This window comes from Ochotona curzoniae, unplaced genomic scaffold (genome assembly GCF_017591425.1).
Source record: "Ochotona curzoniae isolate NIBS_2020 unplaced genomic scaffold, NIBS_Ocur_1.0 contig_3819, whole genome shotgun sequence".
NCBI classification, from domain to species: Eukaryota; Metazoa; Chordata; class Mammalia; order Lagomorpha; family Ochotonidae; genus Ochotona; species Ochotona curzoniae.
In genome coordinates, this window is record NW_024466004.1 from 33,689,420 (window position 1) to 33,709,746 (window position 20,327).

The 20,327-nt window shown below is 36.8% G+C and overlaps 1 protein-coding gene across 2 annotated transcripts in view; it reads left to right on the plus strand.

Annotated features, from left to right (window-relative positions):
* Nucleotides 1-20,327, plus strand: part of BCKDHB (branched chain keto acid dehydrogenase E1 subunit beta) — a 219,629-nt gene that overhangs the window by 61,214 nt on the left and 138,088 nt on the right. For both annotated transcript variants that reach the window (XM_040983676.1, XM_040983677.1), the window contains exons 7-8: nucleotides 17,648-17,745; nucleotides 20,170-20,280. In XM_040983676.1, the coding sequence (XP_040839610.1) occupies nucleotides 17,648-17,745; nucleotides 20,170-20,280 (209 nt within the window). The remainder of the gene's footprint in view (nucleotides 1-17,647; nucleotides 17,746-20,169; nucleotides 20,281-20,327) is intronic.

Genomic DNA, 20,327 nt, shown 5'->3' on the forward strand with positions numbered 1-20,327 from the left:
TTCTTACCCAAAAGAAAATCTGAGATCAATAGCTGAAGGTCAGTTAGGAAGCAATACTGGTGATGTGTAACTCCATTTATTTCATTTGGTCCAAATACAGAAATTAGGGTGATTTTTATTCATGGTTTTGTTAGAATTGACCTTTGTTTGAAAGCATTGTCTTACTGCTGACCATATTTTGGCTCTAAAAATTATGACATTGATCCCTTAATTGTTATACTTACATTGAATCCACTTTTCTCTAGGCATCTTAGTCTCTAAGGTCCACTTGACACCTAAGGTCCAACTTTCAATTATTTCAAATCATATAAAAGGAATGGAACATTTATGATTTGCAAATCTGGGGAGACTTATTGAAAACATTCCTTATGGAAAATGCAGTAAATGAAAATTATTTAGATTCATTTCAAAGACCAAAGTGAACTAATGATTTCTAAGTATAATTTATATTATATCATATTATATTATATCATATTATATTATATATTGTATATATGTGTGTGTATTAGAAGATATCTAGTATTAATAAATAGTAATTTAGCAGACAGGCTATTTTTCTTACATCTTTTCTTCTTGAATTTCTATCATATATTGGGGAATCAATGGACTCAAACCCAGATTTTTCACTTTAAAGTTTTAAAAAAAAGTTCACTTCAGGAGTATTCATTGAGTAATAAATGTATATGTAGAATTAAATTATTGTAAATCCTAGACTGATCATTATTTTTAAATAAAGGAGAGTTTTGAAAATGAGTTTCATTATGTTACATCCCATTTGGGTTATTTTTATAGTAATATTAGCTAAATGGAACATAGGTAAGTACATGTAAGGGTATAAGAGATAAATTTTTGAACAGTAGAAGATAATGTTTATGAAATCGATGCATTTAAGTCCTTAGGTCTTATTTGTGGAATGGTATTTCCTTAAACAAAAACATAAATATATATTCATGAATTTGGGTATATACTTCATGCTGCAGTTGTAGGGCAGAAATAAACAGATTATTGTGTCTTGAACCATGACAGAGACTGAGACTCCCCAATCCTTTTAAGGGTATGCACCCAGGGACTAAGGACCTCCCATAAGCTCCACCTTGTACAGGTTACATTGCACTCCCAATATCATTGCCCAGGCCCCAAACCTCCAATCACAGTGGAACCTTGGAAGATACAAACTGTACCCAGACCATACCATTATATTACTAAAGTCAGCTCAAGGATGATGTAGTTACAGAGGTAAATTGTAAGCTTTAACTTATAATGTAGTATACCACTCTCTCTAATTTTCCTGGGTTCTTTTTGTCCTTGTGGACCATATTCTTTCCAAGGTCATGGCTTTTACCTCACTACCTGTGGTTCTAAAGGGGCTGCGAGTCATCATATCTGAATTTTGTGATGTTAGGCCATGGCCATTTGACCCTAGCCCAGCCATTTTGACTGCTTTTCTAGGTTTTAGTATGTAAATGTAGAGCCATACTTGCTATCATGGTTTGTCTGGGGATTCTATGAGTCTTGAGCCAAGGATTACTCATTACTCTTCCTTTGATTAATCAATTTCTTCCAGACCCTTTCATTTTTCCTCATTTAATCAATTAATTTCTGTCTTCAGTAGGAGGTAATTTTAACTTACATGCCATCTTGGAGACAGGAAAGAATGCTTCTCTCTTAAGATAACAGTATCTTCCATTTGATTAGCATGATAACTTTCCATAATTGAACATAGATGCTATTTTTTGTCCTAATTTATGTAGGAAACCTATCTATTTTTAAAAAGTTAAAAATTTTATTAGTTATTTAAAAGACAGTCTGAGAAGGGTATATTGATTGATTGGTCTCCTGTCTGTTGTTTCTCTCCCTAAATGCTCACAATAGCTGGGTATGCTACAGACTGAAGCTGTGAGATCACAGGGATCCAAGCGTTTGAGCTACAATCTGCTGACTTCTAGTTTGACATTAGCAGGGAGTATGCATTGGAAGTAGAGCCAGAAGTAGAACAGGCACTCCATGTGGCTTATGGGTGTTCCAAGGTGCATTTTAGCTGCTACTATAAATACCACTCCTTACCCACTTTTTAACACTTGCATGTGAGACACAATATATATTGTATAGATGTAATGGTTATTTTGATCTAATTTTTACCACAATCTTATTAAGTAAATTCTGCATCACCATTTTATGAGGTTTTCAAATTGTTTAAGGAAATTGTGTACTATGAAAAATCTATGCATTGGTATCATTTTTTTTTAAATTAAAATTGACTTATCATAACCGTCTTCCCTGAACTTTTTGATGTCCCCCTTTGCCCTTATAAATAAAAATCTTAGGATTGGGGAAGTTAAACAGTTTATTCAAAATCACACGACCTGGATTCAAGCTGGAATTGGCCCTAGAGCCACACGTTAGGTGTATTTGACTTGTCTTTGTTTACATGAATGCCAGGAAGTGATGTTATTTCATATTCATATAGGAAACTGAAGTTTAATGACCTTGAGAAACTTACAGAGGTGATCAGTGCTGGAGTTATGTTTTACATCAGAACTTTTAATGCTCTACTTCCTTTTTTTAAAAAAAGATTTGTTTATTTTTATTACAAAGTCAGATATACAGAGAGGAGGAGAGACAGAGAGGAAGATCTTCTGTCTATTGATTTACTTCCCAAGTGGCTGCAACGACCAGAGCTGTGCCGATCCAAAGCCAGGAGCCTGGAGCTTTACCTGGTCTCCCATGCAGGTGCAAGGTCCCAAAGGTTTGGGCTGTCCTCGACTGCTTTCCCAGGCTGTCGCAGGGAGCTGGATGGGAAGTGTAGCTTCTGAGATTGGAACCAGCACCCATATGGGATCCTGGCATGTGCAAGGCGAGGACTTTAGCCACTAGGCTATCGTACTGGGCCCAACTACTTCTGATCCATCTCCCTACTGAAGGCTTGGGAGAACAGCAGGGGATGGATCAAGTGGTTAGCTCCCTGTATTCATGTGGGGAACCCAAATGAAGCTCCTGGCTCCTAGCGTTGGCCTTGCTGTGTTTTGGACTCATTGTGTGAATCAGTGGATAGAAGATTCTCTCTCCCTCTGTGTCACTCTTTCAAATACATGACAAGTAACAGTCTTTGAAAATGACTTACTGATTTATTTGAAAGAGTGACACAGAAAGGGAGAGAGAGAAGAAAGATACCTTTGATCTGCTGAATCCCTCTCCAAACCATAATGGCTAAGACTGAAAAACAAAAACAAAACAAAACAAAGCAAACAAACAAACACACAAACAAGAAAACAAACCATGAAACCAGGAGCTGTGAACTCCATCATGGTCTGTCATGTGGATATCAGGGACCCAAGTTTTTAAGCCATTCATCTACTGCCTTCTCAGTCAGACTGAGACTCAAGCAGATGTTCTGGTATGAGATGTGGATAACTAAAGCTGGAGCTGAACACTTTGCACTGGATGCTCATTCTAAACCAAGGTGGTTTGTTCCCAGAGGCTGTCTTCTCTGTAATATATCCATACTTTACATCCCATTTGATTATTATTGAATGGAAATTATACCTGAAATATTTCTTCCTCCAGCATCCCAGCTTCTTTCCAAGAAATATGCCCTATATTTTTCGCCAAAAAATTTTGTACAATGAAAGTTTAACCTAATAATAATACTTCTTTTTTTTTTTTAGATTTATTTATTTATTGGAAAGTCAGATATACAGAGAGGAGGAGAGACAGAGAGGAAGATCTTCCATCCGATGATTCACTCCCCACGTGAGTGCAATGGCTAATGCTTTGCCGATCTGAAGCCAGGATCTAGGAGCCTCTTCTGGGTCTCCCATGTGGATGCAGGGTCCCAAAGCTTTGGGCTGTCCTCGACTGCTTTCTTGGGCCACAAGCAGGGAGCTGGATGGAAAGTGGAGCTGCTGGAATTAGAACCAGCGCCCATATGGGATCCCGGCACATTCAAGGCAAGGGCTTTAGCCAGTAGGCCACGCCGCCGGGTCCAATAATACTTTTAACCTGGATAGAAATACTCTCAAAGTGAATATATTTTTGTAACCATGCACGTGGGAAGTATATCTCTATGTAGTGTATACTCCAAGGTTTGAATGTATTCTATATCATTTTCTCCGCTGACATTGAAATAAGTCACTTTTTTGAAAGTTATAAAAATGACTTGACTTAGTCTGGTATGATCACAGCCTCTGCTTGCCTCATCATACGACCCTGGATTAAAGCAGTGCAACTGAGAAGTATAAGCTTCCTGAGTTTGGGGGGTGTTTGGTGAATGCACTAGAACGTTATTCTAATCACAGCTCTTCCTGACTTAACTGCAACCCTCATTTCTGGGCCTGGTACCTGTAAACCATTAACTGTTCAAACCCATGTCCTGTGGTAACTCTCCCACATGGCTAGCCTAGAAAAAGAACTGATTTCTCTCATTCAAAGCATTAATTTTATGAACTGTACAGAAGATAAAAATAGACAAATCATTCTTATGAGGCATTTTTGAAATTTATTCCTACTTAATCTGAGTATATATATAAGGAATACATTAAAATTATTGTCCTCTGAATGTAGAGGAAACATTAGTGATATTTTTGGATTTCCTGACTATTTATTGTAATTATGACATTTAAGTATAATTGATCCTTTTAGAAGTAGCAGAGAGCTATTTAGACAAGATAGATAAGGAAGGGCAATCTAGGCTTTGTCAAAAATGTACTGAATAGTTATGATTCAAAGAGAGTGAGTCAACATGACCTTAGATATAGGTATTGCATAAAAGATAGCCTTTTATTTCTTTTGAACTTTTGATTTTATTTAATTGAGTGAAACCTGTTATTTGTGCATCAAAGTATATGTAGCTCTCCTCTGATTCTAGCGAAAAAGATAGACATACTTAAAAAGACTTAAGTCTTTGTACTGCTATGTATGGCTTTCCAGGACTTCTGAGAAAAATAGAGATATTTCAGGCAAAAATATGTCATAATAATGGTCAGGATTTTTTTTTTTGGAAAGGCTTATGGACACAGAGTTATGGAGACAGCAGTCTTACATTTAGTGGTCCACTACCCTATGGCCACAAAAGCTAGAGCTGTGCCTATCTGAAGCCAGGAGCCTGCAACACAGTCTACGTCTCCCATGTAGGTGGCAGGGACTCAGTTATTTAAGTAGTAGTCAGATGCCTCCCAGCTTACAAATTATGCAGGAAGTTGGATTACAGGTGGAAGAATTGAGACTCCAACCATGTTCTCCAACATGGGCTTGAGGGTCCCAAGTGGTGTCTTTAACCTCTGCCCCAAATGGCTGCCCTAACGATGTTTGTTTATTTTTTAAGCATTATACACTGAGTGTATTTGAATTAATACCTTGTAATGAGGAGTGCATTGTTTTAATTAGCTTTTGATTGATAGAAGCATCCAAAAATGATTTTGATATGTAGCAGTATGAGAGAGGAATTAGTACTACTGTTGTGGTAGGCTAGTACATTCATTACTAGGTATGCTCAAGGACAGGAGTAAGTTGGACTCACTGAGAAAACATATATTTGTTTTGAAAGCAGTGTATAAGGAAAAAAGTACCTATATAGAATTGAAAGTCAAAAAATGTAACTTCAACTAACAGTTCCTTACATTATTCCCATTAATTCTATACCTCTGTTTTTACAAGGCAGCCTCTTTCAACTTTTTTTTTACTTGCTTCTTTTGCTAATTTGTCTTCAGATTTGTAAATATATGTTTATGCTGCTCTATTTTTAGACATTGTTATTTTAACTTCATATCAGAGAGGAGCAGAATTTCCCCTGTTCTTGTGGGCAATCCTTTTGTCCTGGAGCTACCTAATAAAGTGGTTAGCAATGTGGATTTGAAAGCAGATTGTTTGAGTTTGAAGTATGGACTTTACTAGTTCCCTGTGTAAGGGCAGTGATAGATTCATGTTAAAAGTCAACTGAAGCCTTCAGTATGATGTAGTTTTGTTGTACTTTTGGGCTAATTTAATTTTGCCGTTTTTCAATTAAGTTCTACTTTCAATTATGTACTGCTGAAAACTAAAATAACTTTATATTTTGATGTAAACAGTATTGTAATGAGTGGTTAGCAATGCTGTTATTATTTTTTGAAGGTTTACTTTTTATTTGAAACGCAAAGTTAGAGGGAGAAAGAGACAAATCTTTTATCCACTGATTTCCTTTCTAAATTGTCCGTGATAGACAGGAGGGCTGGGCCAGGCTGAAGTAAGGAGCTAGGCATTCCATCCTAATCTTCCACATGGGGAGGCTGAGGCCCAAATATTTGGACCATTTTCTGTTGCTTTCCCAGGCACATTAACAGGGAGCTGGATTGGGAAGTGGAGCAGCCAGGGTTTGAACCACTGTTTATATGGGATACTGGTATTGCAAGTAGTGGCTTAAACAATGATGCTACAGTGCTGATTCTTCTCCCTTACTTTGTTTGTTTGTTTGTTTGTTTTAAACAGTGATTTCTCTCACTATAAAGATAATGCATATTTTATGAGCTATAGGTGATTTATAAGCCTCTCATAAAACTTAAAGGCTTAAGTCAAGAGCTAGTTTTGTGTATCTCCTCTGTAGGCTGACTGTTTAGGTCAGAAACATCTGGGAAAATCTGATCTCCTGTTGTCTGCCTCATAGGTCTGTAGTGAGTTTAAGTCATGTGGGGTTGTATGTGTGCCCTTCATAGTTGGGCCAACTTATAAACCTGAAGCTGTGGCTCATAGGGACTTCCCTACCTGTTCTTCATCTTCCATCAGACTGGCTCAGACTTGTTTACTTGGTTAAAGTTAAGGACCTAAGAGAGTGAAGGAAAGTGTGTAAGGCTCCAGAAGCCCAGGCTGGGAACTGGCATACCATCACTTCTGTGTTCATTCATACCAGGCAACAAAGTCAGGCCAAATTTAAGCAAAGGGCGAATAGATTCCAGCTCTTTTTGTGAAAAGCTGCAGTCACATTGCAAAATGCTGTGGATGCAGAGAGAATTGGAAGATTATGTCTGTTTTCCATTCTTTCACGTGGAGACATGCAAGAGGTGATAAGAGGAATGTATGAATCCATCATCCAACTCTTCTTGACCTTTTTGTATATACTGCCAGATTTTGATCTGCACTTTTGAATGTGTATTTATTATTGTCAGCTCATTTCAGTTTCATTTATTTGCCTTCAAGTCATGTTTACTTGTTCTTTTTAAAGAAGTTATTTATGTTGCTTACTTGGATGGCAGAGTGAAATAAAGATAGAGCCAGAGAGCTATCTTCTATCTGCTGACTCATTCACCCTAAGCTGTACCTGATGGAACTGGGCCAGGCTGAAGACAGGAGGCAAGAATTCTATCTAGGTCTCCAATGTGGGTGGTAAAGCTCTAAGCGTTTGAGCTATATCTGCTACCATCCACTACCATGCATGGTGAGCATTAGCAGGAAGATGGATTGAAAGTAGAGATAGGACTCTAATTAGACACTACTATATGGGATGCAGGAATGTCAAGGGGTGCCTTAACTACCCTGCCAAATACCTCCCACTACTGTATTTTTATATTATTCAGTTTTCTAAGTTGAAAATTTAAATATCTCTTTTGTATAATTGGCCTTAAGATGTTTATATTCTCAGTGACTAAGCATAAGCTATGTGATAGAGTTGATGTATTTCTGTTTTAAAACTTGATGGAATGACTCATGTGTTCTTGCTCAAAGCTCATGCATCACGATGCTGTAGAATAAGAACAGTACATTGTCCTGTCCTGTGTTGCTTCACCTCCAGCTACCTCTGGTGCTTTTCTGTGCAGTTACATTTATATGTGTATGTAAAGCATAGACAGTTTGATTACATGTAAGCAGAGTTTGGTGTAACATAATAAAGACTGTTTAAACATTGCTCTTTAACTTATTTAGCAAGTCCATTTCTATGCATTCATTCAAATATGTGAATGTTTTGACTGTATGCATATGGTTTTAGATGTTATTAAAAATGCTTCCTTTTCCCCTCTATTCATTATGTTGGCTGTGGGTTTGTTATATATTGCCTCTGTTATTTCAGGGTATGTTTCAACCATGACCAGTTTTCAAAGGTTGTTTTTCTTGAAAGAATGCATCTATTTATCCCTTCCTTCCCCCAAACCAAAAAATTGCCTTTTTATTTTTTTTTGCTTTGTGCTTTGTTTTTATCTTCTCTAGAATGACATATGATTGGGATCATACAAAGTCAAACTTTTTCAAATTGGCCTCTTTTACTTAGTGAAATATACACTTAAGATTCTTCCCTGTCTTTTCATAGCTCTTCTTTAAAAAATTATTTGAGAGGGAGCAGGACAGAGAGAAACAACTTTAATATGTGAATTCATACTCTCCGGATGGCTGAAATGGCAGGGGCTGGACTAGGCTGAAGCCTGGAGATTGGAGCTAAATCCAGGTCAAAGCCCTTGAGCTGTCAGTGTCCCATCCTAGGGTTTGTATTGTCAGGATGCTGGAGTCAGTAGTTGCAGCCAGGTGTTTATACCAGTTTGGGAAGTAGGTGTCTTTACTGGTGTCTCAACTGGTAGGCTAAATGCCTACCCCCTGATAGCTCTTTCTAGTGCTCAATAATTAATCCTTCTTCTGGGTGAATGAAAGTTGAATTTTTTTCCTTTTCATTATTGTTTTTCAATGTTAAAAGGTGACAGAGACATTCAGGAAAAAAATATTTGGCAAGTATAGCTGAAATTTTCTAAGTGATGTGAAAGTTACAGACACCAGATTCTGGAAGTTGGAAAAATACCTAGGAGGTTTGACTAGAAAACATCTTCACTATGCTGTGTAGTAGTCAAGCTATTGAAAATATAAGATAAAGGGAATTCTAAAATAAGAGAAAAGTATCAAGTCACTTGTAAGAGAGACTTCTTTACAGAAATGTTATAGATTGGGAGAGCGAAGACTTATCTAGTCAAAATTCCTGAAACAAAAATTTGTCAAGCCAAGAAGATTATACCAAGAAAAACTATTTATGAAGAAAACTTCTATGTTAATAATAAAAGAAAAGCTGAAGGAATTCATCACCACTAGACTGTCCCTACAAGCAATCAGTGAGCACTTCATCAGAAGTAAAAAGATAACATGTGAAAGTAGGTAATTCAACCATAAAGTTGATAACATATGAAAAAAAAATTAAATTCTACCAACATGGAAAGCCATGAAACCACAATAAAGAGAGTGAGAAGCAAAGGTTATATGAAACAATGGGTGAATAAACACAGAAAAAATACAACAACAAGAATGTATCTGTACTTACTAATTATAACATTGACTGTAACCAAATGAAATGAAATTTAAAAATACTGAAGCAAAGCAAAACACAGTTTAGCAAAACTCATTGACTATAACAAAAGCAATTACCATTAGGAATTTTATCCCAATATGTGCTTGCCTAATAAAAGGAGAAACATTTTAGTGTAGAAGAAATGTACCTCAACATCAAAAGAACTATGTATGACAGATCCACAGCCTATGTCATTCTCATTAGGAAAAGCTGAAATAATTTTCTACAAAATCAGAGACAAGACAAAGATGTCCATTTTCACCACAATCACTTTTAGTTGATATAGAATTGAAAATCACAGCCAGAGGAATAATAAAGAAATGGAAAGGAGAAGGTCATTTTATCCATTTCTTCATATGTCATGCTTTTATACACAGAAACACTTATAGGCTCCATCAGAGAACTGTTAAATTTGGTGAACAAATTTATGAGAAGGTGTGATACAAAATTAATATACAAAAATTATTAGTTTAAACACCAATAGTAACAGATTTGGTTAGAAAGAAATCAAGATTGTTTTTTTTTTTTTTTTAATTGTTGCTTACATTGTATTATGTAGTACAGTTTTATAGGCGCTGGGGATTCCCCCCACCCCTCCCATACCCCTCCCCCCATGGTGGATTCCTCCACCTTGTTGCATAACCATAGTTCAAGTTCAGTTGAGATTCATTGCTTGCAAACACATGCCTAGCATAAAGTTCAGCGTCTTATTGTCCAGATAAGTTCAGTGGCCTCTTGGGGAGACCTTCTATGGTCTGAAGATAGGTCTAACAGAGTAAAGATCCGGTCAGTTAAAAGGCCCAACAAGGCCTCAATATCAATATACAACATTATGGAATTAATTGACATAGTATTGGGTAAACAATATGTTAAAAATAATGCAAGTTCCATTCTTCGAAACATCTGGGTTGAGACAGTATCAATGACAGGTTCAAAAAATAACAAACGACCAAACAAAAAATTACAGGTTAAATCAAGGCAAACATGTGGTATCTAATCTTTTGGGATTCGCTCATTTCCCTTAGCATTATAGTTTCCAGTTGTGCCCATTTAGCCACAAAGAACTGCATTTTGTTTTTTTTAATAGCTGAGTAGTATTCCATGGAGTAGATGAACCAAAGCTTTCTTATCCAATCTTCTGCTGATGGGCATTTCGGTTGCTTCCATGTTTTTGCAATTACTGATTGTGCTGCAATGAACATAGGGGTGCATGTTGGTTTGTCGTAAAACAGGTGTTTTGGATATATTCCTAGGAGTGCTATTGCTGGGTCATATGGTATGCAGATTTTGAGTTGTTTGAGTGTTCTCCAGACTGATTTCCATAAAGGCTGTACCAATTTGCAGCTCCACCAGCAGTGGAGTAGAGTTCCCTTTTCCCCACATCCTCGCCAGCAAGCGTCGTTGGTGTTCTTGTTTATGTGGGCCAATCTTACTGGTGTTAGGTGGTACCTCATCGATGTTTTAATTTGGATTTCCCTTATTGCTAGGGAGCTGGAACATTTTTTCATATGTTTGTTTGCCATTTGGACTTGTTCCTTTGTGAAATGTTTGCCCATTTCCCGTGCCCATTTCTTGAGTGGCTTGTTTGTTTTGGTTTTTTGGTTGTTTTGAAGTTCTTTGTATATCCTGGAAATTAGCCCCCTGTCGCCTATATCGTGTGCAAAGATCTTCTCCCACTCTGTGGGTTGCTTTTTTACTTTGTTGATTGTTTCCCTTTCTGTACAGAAGCTTCTTAGTTTGATGAGGTCCCATTTGTTTATTCTGTTCTCAACTGCTATTGCTTTTGGTGTCCTTCTTAGAAAGTCGGAACCTACTCCTAGGTCTTGCAGGGTATTTCCTACATTTTCTTGCAAGAGTTTGAAGGTTTCTGGATGTAGGTTTAGGTCTTTTATCCATGTAGATTGGATCTTGGTGTATGGTGATAGATGTGGGTCTATCTTTTTGTTTCTACAGGCTATCAGCCAGTTGTCCCAACAACATTTACTAAAGAGGCCTTCCCACTTGCTTGAGTTGTCATTGGTCTTTTTGTCAAAGATTAATTGGTTGTATTTGTGTGGGTTCCCTTTTGGAGCTTCTATTCTATTCCATTGATCTTCCTTTCTGTCTTTGTGCCAGTACCAGACTGTTTTGATAACCACTGCTCTATAGTATGTCCAGAGGTCCGGGATTGTGATTCCCCCTGCTAACTTCTTATTTTTCAGGATGGTTCTAGCTATTCGTGGTTTTTTGTGTTTCCAGATGAAGTTTTGAATCATTGTATCCAGTTCCGTGAAGAATGTTTTGGGCAATTTGATTGGAATTGCATTGAAAATGTATATTGCTTGTGGTAGTATAGACATTTTAATGATATTGATTTTGCCTATCCAGGGGCACGGGATGTTATTCCAAACACAATGTTTTCAAAATACCAAGGAATAAATTTAACTGAGAAAATGAATTTTCTGTATAATGAAAACTAAAAAACATGAAAGAAATGGAAGAGAACACTGGGAAAATGAAAAAAATCCCACATTTATGGATTAGAAGAATTAATATTGTTAAAATGCCTTTACTACTCGAATCTAAATATTCAGTACAATTTCTATCATTGTGCTAATGGCATTTTTTTGGAAATAGAAAAACCACTGCTAAAAATTGTGTGGAACCCCAAACTATTCTACCTGGCCAAAGTAATCACAAGAAAAAACAAAGCTTGTAGCATTGTAATAACAAATTTCAAAATCTACATCAAAGCTGTAGTAATCAAAATACTACAGTATGGGCATAAGAACAAACACATAGATCAAAGGAACACTATAAGAGAACTCAGAAATAAAATTCCCAGTTGATTTTCAAGAGAAATAGTAAGAATGTACACTGAATAAAAGAAACTTTCTTAAATAAATGATGCTGTAAAAACTGCATATCAGGGCTTGGTGCAATAGCCTAGGGGCTAAATCCTCACCTTGCACTCACTGGGATCCCATGTGGGTACTGGATCATATCCTGGTTGCTCCACTTCTCATTCAGCTCCGTGCTTGTAGTCTGGGAAAACAGTAAAGGATGTCCCAAGGCGATGGGACCCTGAAGAAGCTCCTGGCTCCTGGCTTTGGCTTGGCTCAGTTTTGGCCTTGTGGCTGCTTCGGGAGAACCAGATCATTATCTCTGTATCTTCTTTCTGTAAATCTGCTTTCCCGATAAAAATAAGTAAATTAAAAAAAAAAACTGCACATAAACATGCACAGAAGTGATACGTGCATCCTTATTTTTCACTCTGCTTAAAAATTAACTGAAAAATTAAGTATATCATCTCAAACTATGAAACTTCTAAGAAATAATATAAAAGAAATGATTCTTGAGATAACATTCTAGGCAAAGTATTTTTGGCCATGATTCCAAAAATACAGGCCAATAAACACAGTCTAATGATTACATCAAACTAAAAATCTTCCTTATAGCAAAGAAAGCTATTAACAGAGTGAAGAGATAGCGCACAAAATTGAAAATAACTATTTGCAAACTGTTCCATGGATTAGTTTTTCAGAAATTTAAGGAACTCAATCAACTCAGCAGCAAAATCCTAAATAGTTGAGACTTAGGATGGGTAACTGAACTGAACATTTTTCAAAATAGAATATACAAATGACCAAATACATGAAAAATTGCAAAATATGACTAATTATCAAGGAAATGCCAATCAAAACTACAGTGAAACATCATCTAACTCTGGTTAGAATGTCTGTTATAAGAAGATAAAAAATGCTGGCAGCGGGAGGGAAAAGATGCACTCTTGTATAATGTGGATAAGAATATCAGTCCAATTATTAGGGGTAAAAGTATGGGGGTTACTAGAAAAACAAGCATTAACATCTGGATGTCTATCCAAAGGAATTGAAACCAGTGTGTTAAAAAGGTATCTGTATCTACACTTGCAATTTTATTGCAGTTGTGTTCATAGTTGCCAAAATGCAGTCTCAACACACATGTCTGTTGATGAATGAATGGATAAAAAATGTGATATACATCAGGCAGCCATAAAAGAATGAAGTTTTCTCATTTTCAGTACCGTGGATGGAACACAGTTTTATGCAAAATAGTTCAGGCACCAAAAGGCAAATACTTTATATTTTCTCTTGTATGTGACAGGAAAAGATGATTTCAAAGAAGTAAACATTAGAATAGTGGGTACCAAAGCCTGGGAAGGATATTGGAATGGAGAGATGGAGAGAGGATGTTCACGGCACAGGGATGCTGTTGAATTGGATGAATAAATTCTAAAGTTGTATAGGATAGGTAAGAGTTGTAGTAATTAGCAAACTGTTTCAAAATAGATTTCACGTGTTTCCAACACAAAGCAGTGACATATGTCCAATGGAGCAGATATATTAATTACCTGATTCAATCATTTAGGTATTGAAATGTCATAGAGCACCGTGCAAATGTGCGAATGCTGTATGTCATGAACACAGGATGTCCTACAGTGTTGTACTCGGCTTGTTTTGACCTTTGTGGTATTCACTATGATGATCTACTGCTTAGAATGCTGGTTTTTTGCCTTTGTGCATCTCATGGAATTTATGCCTTCAAATCTACCTTTTTTTTTTTTAATGGTTTTCTGCAATTCTTCTGATCTCTCACCTCTCAGCAGTCCTTTCTTTTGCCCTAAAATTCAGTAAAGTCTGTCATATTTGTAGTTTGAAGGCCTGTGCTATCACATGGTATCCTCTCACTCACTATTGTTTTCTGGAGAATTCTTAGAGTTAATCTGCTACAATACTGCGACTTCTTTTACTAATCTATGTTGTCCATACATGCTGTCATTAATCGCCAATGATTAAGTAGTATCAAAGGTTAACACTTAATTATTTTACTTTCTGAAAGTTAGTTTTATTTTCTAATCACATGGTGACATCCTTGCAAGCCTGGACATGTTGCTAGATTTTTGTTTTGCATGAACTAGAGAGAAATAAACCTTATCAACACTGTATTGATAATGGCATTTTTGTTCCTGACTTTTAATATTGAGATTTTTAATAATTTAAGAGGAAGAAGGGAGAAGAAGATTGGTTGTTTCTGTGTTTGGAAAACAATTGTAAAGTGACTATCAGGATAAATTGTGCTTAATTTTCTTGTTTCTGTAATTTTTTTTAAATCTCTAACTTCAGTGTTAAGAGTCAGATATAAAATTGAAAGGTATAAAAAAATCTGAGAGATTAGCTATTGAAAAAAGTAACAGTTATATCATTACAGATACTCATTTGCAGTCAGTAACAATTTCATTCAGCAAATGATAATAGGGATAAGAGTTACTCCTGGAGCAAACACTTCTTTACAGTCTTAATATCACTGAATTATTTTAAATTGCAATACTTTTCTCTGTGCAAGAACACAAAAGATCTTTGGTGATTAACTTAATGTGTCCTTCTGTTGTATGATGCTTCTACAATTACTGGGGCATAGGCATAATATGAAACTATCAGAGATCACTGTGTTAATTAGATGAAAGCACAGCGCTGGAACTTGCCTTCTGTCAGGGTTGATTTGCCTTTTTTACTACTTCCCCCAATTTAGATTAAATTCTGCCCATCAAGATAGGCTTTTCAGATTTAGACACTGAATATGCTTTAGTAACAAGGCAGTGTGAGCTACTGTTTTTTGAAATATTTCTCCTTCCTTTTTTTAAAAAAGAGAACTTTTATGTCTTTCTATTATTTTTTGTATAATGCAGCATGAATTAATGCACCAACAATGTTTCCATTTGCAGGGAAACTAGCATCACTGTAAAATAGTGCCATAGCAGATAAATGACTCTATTAACTCTGTGATGGTGTTAGTAAGCTTCATGGGAACTTGTAGCATTAAGAATAAGTTGCTATTTTCTTTCAGATGCCATTTTCATGAATTATTAATTTGTTAAATCATAAGGAACTGGAAAGTTGTTTCTAGGGAGTTAGAAATATCATTCATGGCTTTGATTATTCACCCTTACCTGGAACATCATGTAAATTTGTGCTTTCATATATGTTATATGAAATAATATACATTTAACTTTTCCATTTCCTTGAGTACTCTTTCTGTTTGTACAGAAATGTCATCTTTATATTAAAAATGTTTATATGATATGTATATCCCTACAAACTATGTTTAAGATGACTTCTTAGAAGAAAATTGGAAAAGAAAGAAGAGGAGCATAGGAAATAATATAGGACCAAGCACAAGCTAATTCATGACATTAATCTCTTAAATAAAGGCTTAGCCGGAATGTGAGTACATATGTAGATATAAGAAAGTACATATGTGGAAAATTTTAATAAACATATTAAAAGCCTATTCTGTCTGGGGCTTGTACTGTGGTGTTGCTGGCTGACTGCCACTTGCAATGCCATCATCCCAGGGGGATTCCCTTCAAGTTCTGGCTTCTCCACTTCTGATCCAGCTCCCTGCAATGTGCCTGTAAAAGCAGTGGAGGATGGTCCAACTCCTTGGGTCCCTGCCTCCAGATGGGAGGCTGGAAGAAGTTCCTGGCTCCTGGCTTCAGCCTGACCAATTCCTACCATTACAGCCATGTGGGGTAAACCAGTGGATGGAAGACTCTGTGTTTCTCACCTTCTTTTACTCTTCCTCCACTCCAAATTCTCTCTCTCTCTCTCTCTCTCTCTCTCTCTCTCTCTCTCTCCCCCCTGCCTCTGTCTCTCTCCATAACTCTTTCAAATAAATAAAATAAATCTGAAAGAAAATCATCATTTTTGATAATAGCATCTTTTAAAATGTTTTATCGCTTCTCGGCCTTTTGGCTAAGATCAAGTGTAAAATGTTTTGTCCTCTAAAGATTTCTGAACTTTTTTTCTGAGTTGTGCATTTCTTTCATATATTCTTGATGTTGAAGGATTTCTCTGGAATGCTCAGTAGTGCTAAGATTTGAATGTAATCTGTGTAAGAGAAAATGGCGTGACTTCAGTTACTATCCCTCCTTTGAGGATAGGGCTCTGTAATGTGATTGTTTATGGAGCAGTGCTCCAGTTCCTGTCACTTGCTATCTTCCAGAAAGCACATAGCCAAGGGACAGAATGCAAGAATGCTATTTTGAAACAGTAACTTCTCTTGGAATAAATTAACATAACTGAAAAGTACCTTTGACTTGCTTTGCAAGATTAAATAAATTACATACTAAAATTCCTGCTTTCAGGATTAAATTTATACCAATCTAAGAAGAGGACTTTTAATTTTGTTATTATTTTCCTGCAACGTGGTTTTTCACATGGCATTTTTTTTAAAGATTTATTTTTATTATTTTTTCATTGGAAAGGCGGATATACAGAGAGGAGAGACAGAGAAGAAGATCTTCCGTCAGATGATTCACTCCCCAAGTGAGCGCAACGGCCGATGCTATGCCGATCTGAAGCCAGGAGCCTCTTCTGGGTCTCCCACGCGGGTGCAGGGTCCCAAAGCTTTGAGCCGTCCTCAGCTGCTTTCCCGGGCCACAGGCAGGGAGCTGGATGGGAAGTGGGGCAGCTGGGATAGAACCAGCGCCCATATGGGATCCTGGGCGTGCAAGGCGAGGACCTTAACCACTGCGCCACCGCGCCGGGCCCTCACATGGCATTTTAAAAGATAGATGGTCAAGATTTATTTACTGTGTTGTTCCTTAAAAGATTATAAAGATAGGGCCCTGCGCAATAGCATAGTGGCTAAAATCCTTACCTTGAACGCGCCTGGATTCCATATGGATGCTGTTTCTAATCCCAGAGGACCTGCTTCCCATCCAGCTCCCTGTCCGTGGCATGGAAAAGCAGTCAAGAACAGCCCAAAGCCTTGGGACCCTGCACCCACGTGGGAGACCTGGAAGAAGCTCCTGGCTCCTGGCTTCAGATTGGTTCAGCTCCGGCCGTTGCAACTGACTGGGGAGTGAACCATTGGATGGAAGATCTTCCTCTCTGTCTCTTCTCTTTGTATATCTGCCTTTCCAATAAAATAAATAAATCTTAAAAGAATTTATAATTCTTTTTGATTTCCAGAAAAAGTGTAGCAATGGTGCAGAGTTTCCATCTACCACAGACCAAATTTTCCTTACTAACATCTTATTTTCATTAAACAAATATTGTTAATAAACACATTTCCCTGAATATTATTTAAAAATCTCCTTAATTTCTACTTAGAGGTTTTATCCTGATCCACTATTCATGACATACTTAATACATTCTCACTGCATTGATCATCTATGTAACAACATCATAAAGCCAAGTGACAGATACTATTTGTATTTTATGTAACCTAAGGAATTTGGGAAAAAATAACTAAAATAATGCCTGATTTCAATTTATTATATTCCTTGCAAAAATGTCAAAACATTTTCATTTCTCTCCTCCCCTGTTATGTATTTAGTGGAACAAGTTCCTGTGGAACCCTACAACATCCCGCTCTCCCAAGCCGAAGTTATTCAGGAAGGCAGTGATGTCACCCTGGTTGCCTGGGGCACTCAGGTCAGTACGATTGGTCCCAACTGTTAAGGCCTGGCCTGTGCTTGGAAGCTTTTAATTTTAAATTCCATTATATATGAAAAATGGACTTTTCCTATGCATCTCAAGCTAGGGGTGTTTAGTGCTTGTTTGTTTCTTTTACCTATTGAGGTAGAATTGATTAAGATTTTATATTTTGAAGGTATTCAATGTGATGATTTTTTGTTTGTAAACTGCGTGTTTTCAAATCGTTGCCACGATGAATTGAACACATTCATCTCTATTGTTTACCATTTTTATGTGTGTGTGTGTGTATTGAGAACATGTAAGATTTGCTCTATTAGCAAACTTCAGCTAAGTGATACAATACACAAGTATAGTCACCATACTGTATGTTAGAGTCCCAGAAGTTGCTTTTAATTGAAAGCTTGTGATATTGATTTATTAATGAGGGTGAGGAGCCTATTTAGTAGTAATAAAATATAGAGGCAAATGGTGAAGTCACTAAAAATATGTTGAGTTCACAAAAATACATTATTTAAAGCATTGTAGTCATTAAAAGCAATATATTTGTTAAAAACATTCATTATTTTAAAATACTTATTGCATATTTCCATTATTGCTCCTGCACTTGACTTTTGATCTTTTTCATACCATTTCTTACCTTTCTTGTGATGGCTTTGGAGGCCATGTTTACCCAGCAGTCAGTCTTCTGAATTCTGTCTTTCTTTTTTCCTATAGGTCCTCTTTGCTGGGCCCCCTCTATTTTCTCCTTGGCTTGTTGTCAGGATGATTCATGTCCAGGCTTTTTAAAGTATAGGACCCTTTTTTTCTGACCACAGACTTTTTTTCTGACCTCTTACACTTGGCTTGGCTGAAGCTGTGAGCCAGAAACTCAGTATGGGTCTCCCAGATGGAGGGCAAGGACCCTGGAACTTAAGCTGGAATCAGGAGCAGAGCTGAATTTGAATATAGACACTCCTATGGGGAATCTCGGGGGCTTTCATCCACTGAGCCAAATGCCTGCTGCTCACTCTGCTTTTGAATTATTCTTGTGGTCCTCAGCATGTGACCTCCTTTCATTTCTCTTAAGCAGAAAAGCAAGTTTTTTTTTTTTTAACTAACTCTCATATGTGGTCTTCCTTCATATTTAGAACTTTGACTGCAAATCCTTTATCTTTGAAGAGATGCCTGTTTGTTTTTACCTCCCAAATCTGTCTCAGACTGTATCTATTTTACCTTCTCCAGGACTGCTTCCTATTAGCGCATTTTCTGTCTTGAACCTTCAGTTTTTCATTTCCATGTTGTTTTTAGCAAAATGGAGTGTGTCTCTTCACTAACAAGTAGCTTTCTCCTTAAATACTGCTATTATCGTCTTCATTTCTTTTATTATCAACCTGAAAAATTGTTTATGTAATCTGTATTTAATCTTCCAAGTCCTTATGTTCTTGCAGCTATGTGTTCTGTTCTCATGAATTTACAGAAACCTCCTGTTAACACTGTCAATCCATTCCTCTTCTAATTGTTAAATCTACTTCTTTCCCATGTAGCTATGGTATGTGACATTGATTACTATCTTTATGAAAACTTTTTTATCCCTTGCGATCTGCCATCTCTTGGCTTCTTCTGTATTTCTTTAAGTATTAGTTTTAATTTTTCTTTGGTCTATGAGGTATCATGGTTTTCAAAAAATGAGTAATTTTAAATTTACAAAACAAAAATTGTGAGATAGTGGGGTTGCTGTTGTGGCTCAGAGGATTAAACTGCTACCAGTGATACTGACATCCCATATGTGCTGGTTTGAGTCCTAACTGCTCTACTCCTGATCCAACTTTATGCTGATATGCCTGGAAAAACAGTAGAAAATGGGCCAAGTGCCTGGGACCCTTCTACTCCTGGTTTCTGGCATAAGCCTGACCCTACCCCTGACTGCTATGGCCATTTGGGGAATGGACTAATAGATAGACAATCTCTTTTTGTGTCTCTCTGTAACTCTGCTTTTGAAACAAAACAAATAAATCTTAACGAAAATTGGGAGGTTAAAAAAAAAAGAAAGAAAATCATGAGGTAGTTAGTAAAACAAAGAATTCCTGTTTATCCTCACACCATTTGGTTTCTTTGTCATCTATTTCTCCTTCGATATGCTTTTGATAGAAACTCTATCTACTTCTCTGTCTTTATTTGCTGTCTATGTGCTGCCTTTGGAATCAGCATAGTTATCACTTACATTTCTCCCTTTCTCTGGCAACCGAGTTTCATCTGTTTTGTGGACAACTCTGCTTGTTTATTTGGTGGACATAGAGTTCTGTATGTCTCAAATGAATTTACGAATTTTCTGTGCATATCACTATCTGACTCTGAACATTATTGCTGTTAATGATATATGATTTCACTTTGTTCAGGCCTAAATATCTATAATCATTCTTTATATTTTTTTTCTCATTTCAGGTTCATGTGATTCGGGAAGTGGCTTCCATGGCACAGGAAAAACTTGGAGTGTCTTGTGAAGTCATTGACCTGAGAACCATTATACCCTGGGATGTGGACACCGTTTGCAAGGTATGAACATCATGTTATTAGAATTCCAGCTCCTAATATCTTGGACT